We start from the raw sequence: 7,109 nt of genomic DNA, 5'->3' as shown, positions 1-7,109 counted from the left end.
ATCTGACTATTTGCAAATTAGATTGGTTTCGATCCTTGAGCTAAAATTTCTTGTGGTTTAGCTCATTTTTCTCCCATTCCCAGCACACCTCACCAGCAGAATTTAGCCCCATGGGGGGAGAAGTGATGACTAATAGCAAATAAAATGAGACAATTTAGTGTCAGGACAGGAAGGCTCGGCGAAGTTACTTAGCTATGACCTCCCATACAAATCGAGAGACTTTGTTAGGAGAATTCCAGTTATCAGACGGCATGCCTTGTCACTCTTAAGAGAAAAAGATTACTATTTTAGTTGGACTCCTCTACTATGCCATAACTCTGTAGTGGATGTCAGCTTTCTGATATAAGAACTTGGGCTTCTCGCTAAAAAAAAAGAGATTTGCATATGGTTTTTCCTTTTTTTTGTTTTGTGTTGATTAATATTATAGGAGTAAAAAAAAAAAGGACAAATGAAACAGAAGAGATATCCTTATATATGAACAATCAAATGAAACAGAAGATGACACCCTTATGAACAGTTCTACTAAAGGGTTTTCAAAAAATGCAGATTGACATTTGGACTAGAACCTGAGATAAGGTCCTGCAATCCTAGGTTTATTTTCTAGGAGGAATGTGAAAAGATTCTTTGTACAGGAAGCCTCTGATCAGTGTTCAGACACAGAGGATTTGCTTCTTCACTTTGGATGTTCTCTAGGAGGGAATGGCAGATGCTTTGCAAATTGGGCACCAATTCTTCTGCCGAAGCCACTGATGGATGCAGGCCACATGGAAGCGATGCTCGCATGCCAATTTGCCTATCTCATCCCCACTGACATACTCTTCCTGAAAGGAAAAAGCACATCATCCAATTTGGAGAAAAGAGATATTCTAACAGTCTAAATACTTTCAACACATTCTAGCTAAATACCGAAAAGGAACATTCAAACATATACCGATCTGCGAAGCAAGTTTTTGTTAAATCTGCTTAGGTATCCTCGAGCAATGTATGGATATGCATCATGCAATGCACTATGAGCCCATTTACCACGGTCATATTGCTTCGATCAGCCTATAATGGGCACACTCTGGTATTCATTAAAGATCAAGTAGAAGGAATGGAGTATATATAGATTCGGTGTTAGGTAAAGATGAATCAAGATGTAGTATAACATGGGCCATACACAATAATATGGTTCATGTAGCTCCAATTGCGGCAAAATTTAGAGAGCAACCAGTAGTCAATGAAAAACCACCAAATGCAAGGACTGATCCCGAATGCACCAAGACAGATGCTGTATCAATTAATATCGAAAGAATGGCCTTCATGACTTTGCAACGATGAACATCAGGCATATAAAATGGGCTAAAGTTGCTAATCTGTAAAATGGTTTCCCCAGCCTTCATCAGAATGTGAAGCTGAAGAAGTTTTTCTTATAAGAATTCTGTAACAAAGTCTTACAGATAGGAAATGGCATGTATTAAAAACTAATTTCATTGCATTACGGTGAGTATCAGAAGTACCTGGCATATGCTGCATTCAGTGTCATCACCAGAATCCATGATTCCCAAGACCTCAGAAGCAGGTCTATATATGCTTCTCTTAAGACATTTTGACAATTGCTCCTCTGAAAGGGCTGTGCTGACGGTACCCATCTTCTCCTCCAGGGCTAACAGTTCCTGTTCAACAAGCATTGAGCTTCTCGGACACCAGTACCATTCAAAACTAAAGGACAACCCTTAAGATAAACCATCAATATCATAACAACCTTTCTACTGGTCAACAGATCATGAACTTCCCACATGTAGAAACCCTCGTACTAAAATTATCAACTTGGGAAATCGAAAGAATTTTATGAATTATATGATGGCAACCAATCAATGGCTATGCTATCCAAAATGAGTGCAAATTTTTGACTGCTAAATACACGTTTCAGGCAGAAGGGCAGATGAAAAGATCCAGGCCAAAATAGAAAAGAACTATCTGGTCATATGGTACAGAAAGGCTTGTAGTTAGCGGAAGAATCAGGGCCCTCAGAATTTCACTAGTGCCTTCTCAAAAAAGAAAAAAAACAACTTTTCCTGGAAAAGTTGAACAAGAGGATAGTGTATGCAAAAAAATAAAGCAAAAAGAAAAAGAGAGAGAGAGAAAAAAAAAGAGAGAGCCCAAATTCTATATTGAAACGAACACTTGGCCAAAAAGACAGAAGTCTGAAATTTATGTGTGATATGCTGACAAAGCATATACCTCATAGGACATATTATCAATGTCCATTCTCATGTCCCTGTGCTGATCATGGAAGCTCAGGCCCCCTAAAAACAAATTTGTTTCTAGCACCAATACTTGCTGCACAAAAAAAAAACTCATTTAGTAAACAAACAAAAATAAGATGTGGGGAAGTAGAACACAGAGCAACAACCTCATATGTTAACTCCTCATCTTGGTCAATCCTCTCTAGAGCCAGCAATACCTGTAATGCGTCATGAGTCATTATTCAAGTTCAAATTCTCGGACACCATTCTATAGTCACTACACAATTACCGTGTATATAGCAAGTTAAAAAAAAAAAAAACTAATTCAATCTATGAATCCTCTATGAATGAACTCTAGCAGAACTGCGGACTGGAGAAAATATGGTGATTACACCTAATAACCATGCACAACTAAAATATATGACAAGGATTTGCTGTTGCATAAGTGTTGTATAAAGACCTCTGCAATTCTGTCCATGTTGAAGTGTCTGTAGCCATCTCTATCTCCCAAAGTGCTGCTGGAAATATGTGTGCCGCTACCTTCAGGACGAGAAACCATTCTATTTCGATTAGCCCGGCTACCTGAACCTGGATGTTCAGACGAACTAACCAAGACATTTGGCAGCTCTACAGAAAATGAACGTGATGAGCTTTCTGGAACAGTTTCTTGGATAGAAACTCGATTCTGCTGCAAGTGAGGGATCATAATAGGCTCATGTACTGGAAGGATATCGCTGACCCCTTGCTCGGATAGCCTTCTTCTAGCATCCCCAGTAGATGCTCGATGGGTTCTAACTGAAACTCCACTATCCCTGCTACTAGGTCGGTTCCCAGTCCTTATGAAATTTTGCTGAGGCTTTAGTTGTTGTGGAAGAGATCGACCAGAGTCAGAAATCCCAGTTTGCGTAGAACCTAGATATCTTCCAGTTGAGGGGCCACTTTCACCCTTGCCTTTGGCAGCAGAACTCTCTCTACCAGAGGGTCTCTTCCTGACTGCATCAGTCCGCCTATCGCAGTTGAAGTCAGATGATGAACAACCAGAAGGAAGAACATCTGATACCCCTACAGTTTTAAGACCACACTTATGCACCCCTGTACCCAGAACTTGAGAAGCAGGTCTAGCAGCATCAGCAGAGTTTCTAGATGCATAAGCCGAATGCCGGAAAAAGGATCTTGAAGATACAACCCGATCGCCAGAACCTAGTTGACGTTTAATTTGCTTACAAGGTTTTGAACTTGATGCAATGGTGCAGCTACCTGACGACTCCGTTGTGTTCATAGATGACCCTTCAAGAATTGGAAACCCAAGATCCTTCGAATCTGGCAGCGCTGTCTGAATGCCAGCTGATGTGGGATTGGATTCTGAAAATTCTGAATCTTCTGTATCCTTTGATCTGACATCGAAATCTTCTAGGAAACCCTGCGTGTCATTGCACTCCGAATCTTCAATCTTCCCTTGCCTGTTACCAGTTTCTGCTATAGCCTTCTCTCGTTGTAATGTTTGTTTCTGTCTGTCCTGGAAATTCTTTCGGTAGCCACTACAAGAAGATATTGACTTAGAAGAGTCTCCTGTGGTGGTCTTGCTGCTTGTAGAATGAAAAGAAGCCTTTACATATTTGGCTTTTTCTATGTTGCCAATTTGGGTTCCTTTAATGGAATTAAGCCTGGTGCTGCATCCTAATCTATTGCAATACTGAATGCTTCTAGCATCATGATTTTGGTCTCTAAAAACAATGCTGGACCCTCTACTAGAAAAATCATGCCCTTCAGCAACTTTCTTACCCATAGTTTCATCCATTTGAAAATCAAAATGTGGAGATAAGCATCGCAGGTTTCAATTCTCCAGTATAGGATAGTTCCTCAGTTCTGCAAGTGGCAACTTGAATTTGTAAAGAAATACAGCAGGAATGGAATTTTCTAATTACGTTAAGGAAAATAGTCGGAACAAAGCAAGTAGGAATACATAGTGTTGTAGCAAGAACATGGAGTCCCGCTCCAATAGGGAAAAGGTAACGAGTCAGATGTTACAACAAATAACCAGAAGGGCAGATCCTAGAGTTAGCAAATGCCTTATATAAAAACTGTAAAATCAGCGCTTGCAGATATCGGGGAAAAAAGGAAAAACTACAAAACCAATTGTCATGAGCGAGAAGTAGAACCCTCGAAAAAAAACAGCTATTTATAAGAAAGGATTTGAAAAACTAATTAAATAAACACAACAATCGTCTCTTCTATTTTATGTTTAATACCTGAAACATACATCACACAAAAGATAACATAAATCTTGCAAACAAAAGTCAATCTAATACAAGTTTATCATGCTTTCTATTCTGCTCCCAGAGTCTTACAGAAATTTTTTTTATTTGTTTTCACAGCTTTCTGACTTGTGCAAGTTGTAGGCAGAAGCAATTTGGGAACCAGAATAAAATGAAGGCGATTGAGAAAATATCAAAAAGAAAACAAATTCAAATGGAATGTACAGACAGAATATAGTATTGATTGGCAAACAACATGAGTTAGGCTACTACCCATATTTCAAGCTTGCGAGATAAAACAAACACCCAACCCTTCTTGAAATCCTTAGACTTTAAGATCTCTAAGCTCATCTTCCAAGGAGAACTTTATATAGCAAGACATCATCCCATATGATGATATGATGCATCCAACTTACATACGTGTCGAACATGTATCATAAAGAAAGGGCAGAATTTTGTGCTTTTCTGTTACAAAGTGAGATATATTTGCAGAAGTTTCAGGATATCAACTGGGCATCTCTGTAATCGTTGATACGTTGATGCCTTGCACTTATCACAGCGTTGAGTGATATGCCAACATATAAATCTTCTGTACCACACACCTAGGTGCTGCAGATCATCAATAAAACACAGCACTAAAATTTCTTGAGGAAAACGAAACATATTTCAAGGAAAAAAATTATGTAAAGGCTGATTAAACCCATTCACTTGGCATAGTACTGGCAATCATACATAGAGCAGACAAAACATAATACATAGAGATAACAGTACCTGTCAAAGATGAAAACATACACAACCATGGTTCAAAAAAGAACAAAAAATTAAGTTTCTAAAGGAGCTCACATATCTGATCTTGTACCATCAAACACAACTCTAATTCAGGAACATGTTGGGATGGGTTTTTTCCCAAGATACATAAACAAATTCCGAAGTCAGAATCTTTGATCAATCGATGAAAGAAGCTATCCAATATTCCATGCATCTCAAAGGATCAGCCACCATAATACAACATGAATATATCCAATAGGCCATACATCTCAAAAGAGATCAACTTGACTCCCCTTCCCCAGTTCTTTTTCATGGGTGGTTGACAAACAGAACAGATTGAAAACAGTTTTTTGCTTGGAAATAATCTTCAATGAGGATCGCTAAATGACAAAGAAAGATCATCCCTTCACCAAGAAGAAGAAAAAAAAAACACAAAGTCCAATTAAAGCAACATATCCAATCATCCACAAAAGAGAAAGCCGGACACCACGACAGAAAGCAGAGCAAAAGAGGGCAACCCAAAGCTCTGATCCGTTCAAAAAGGCGAAACTTCCATATTTAGCAGAGAAAAGCTGAAATTTTTCAGATAGAAGAGATTCAAAACCGATCACATAAAATGGAACACAAAAATAGGAGAGAAAATACCACCTTTTTGCCCCATACCTTTCGGTGGCAGCGTACCGGACACGCAAGAGGCGACGCCGAATCGATCGCTCCGCTGTGTGCGTACGCGCGCGGGTCACAGAGAGAGAGAGAGAGAGAGAGAGAGAGAGAGAGAGAGATGAAACAAGCCGAACAAAGGAGATCCGAGGCTTTTCATACCCCCGCACCCAGCAATGTCCAAGTGGAGACGAAACGCGTAGCAGCCAAACCTGAGCGCCCGAGAGATCGGATTTCGGCCGTGCGATCTGCGTCACGATTGGGGGAGATGGGGCCGGGGAGTGCCCACGCTTTTGCGGACCGCACATGGGAGCCGCGGGCCGATCGTCCGCCCAAAATCTTGTACTCTCCCTCTTCTCTCATTTAATTCTTTCTTTTTTTTTAATCACAAACAAATAAAAATTATTTTTTTATTTTATTTTATTTTTTGCTGCTAGAGCCGGCACGTCATACTATACGACTACAGACACACTCAATAAAGTTCGAAAACAAAATATCACAGAGTGTTCGAAATAGCTCCCCCTCTCGGGTCCATAGAGTACCATCGAAATGACTGGTCATATAAGCATCCACCCAATTCGCAGCCCCGTACGCCTTCCTAAATATATGTTTGGCCTGAAAAGCTTCCTCATTCCTGCCCATTGGTCATATATCTCGAATTAGGGGTGCTCCCTCCTCGGGCCTCTCTGAATCCATCTTATCACAGTGGCTGAGTCTCCTTTCATAATGGTGTGAATGATGAAACATCTTTGCGGTAAGATTGCTTCATTATGATTTCGGTCTATAAGTAGATACAAGGATATAGTGTACGAGGCTTGACATCACCTACTCTACTCGTGCAACAACCGTACCATTGATGCTAAAAAGAAGCCTATAAGAATATTTTGTCGGAACTTATGATCTCATAAATAGCAAGATATATTGTTCAAACTATATGCAATTGTGGCATGTTCTGTTCGATGGAGTAAGCATAAGTATTCACTTAAAGCTATAAAGCTGAGATGTGAGTTTTGATTGTAGTGTAAACAAAACTAGGTTCAAGCCAATCCAACTATTAGTTACAAGTCCCTACTTGCAAAATATTGATTACAACAGACCCAATATTTATGAGGTGAATATGACTTAGGATCAAGATGCTAATATATACAAATATGTGCACATTTTTTAAAGCCAATTCCTACCGCATCCCCTCGCAATT

At 39.6% G+C, this 7,109-nt stretch overlaps 1 protein-coding gene across 7 annotated transcripts; it reads right to left on the bottom strand.

Annotated features, from left to right (window-relative positions):
- Positions 1-449: 449 nt before the first annotated feature.
- On the bottom strand, positions 450-6,049 carry LOC103715640 (E3 ubiquitin-protein ligase RLIM-like). 7 transcript variants are annotated; one of them, XM_039129744.1, is made up of 7 exons: positions 5,915-6,049; positions 2,689-4,094; positions 2,396-2,446; positions 2,224-2,322; positions 1,500-1,655; positions 932-1,047; positions 450-821 (listed from the first exon to the last, which is right to left on the bottom strand). In XM_039129744.1, the coding sequence occupies exons 2-6, from the start codon at positions 4,024-4,026 to the stop codon at positions 964-966; spliced, it is 1,728 nt and encodes a 575-aa protein (XP_038985672.1). In that variant the 5' UTR covers positions 4,027-4,094; positions 5,915-6,049; the 3' UTR covers positions 450-821; positions 932-963. The 7 variants fall into 7 exon arrangements, with proteins under 7 accessions (XP_038985672.1, XP_038985671.1, XP_038985669.1 ...); XM_039129741.1 differs by lacking the exon at positions 450-821 and adding an exon at positions 1,160-1,394; XM_039129743.1 differs by lacking the exon at positions 932-1,047 and having other exon boundaries at positions 5,915-6,048.
- Between the last annotated feature and the right edge of the window lie 1,060 nt (positions 6,050-7,109).

This window comes from Phoenix dactylifera, chromosome 9 (genome assembly GCF_009389715.1).
Source record: "Phoenix dactylifera cultivar Barhee BC4 chromosome 9, palm_55x_up_171113_PBpolish2nd_filt_p, whole genome shotgun sequence".
NCBI classification, from domain to species: Eukaryota; Viridiplantae; Streptophyta; class Magnoliopsida; order Arecales; family Arecaceae; genus Phoenix; species Phoenix dactylifera.
The sequence above is the reverse complement of the archived record's forward strand: the minus strand, read 5'-3'. Positions and strand labels throughout refer to the sequence as shown.

Bases quoted from the DNA above. Each gene is read 5' to 3' on its own strand.
- LOC103715640 (XM_039129741.1), bottom strand. From the start codon at position 4,026: ATGGATGAAACTATGGGTAAGAAAGTTGCTGAAGGGCATGATTTTTCT. The intron at 2,323-2,395 runs GTTGTTGCTCTG...TTTTTTGTGCAG, and splicing joins ATGAGGAGTTAACATATGAG to CAAGTATTGGTGCTAGAAAC. The intron at 1,395-1,499 runs GTACTTCTGATA...AAACTTCTTCAG, and splicing joins CTGAATGCAGCATATGCCAG to CTTCACATTCTGATGAAGGC.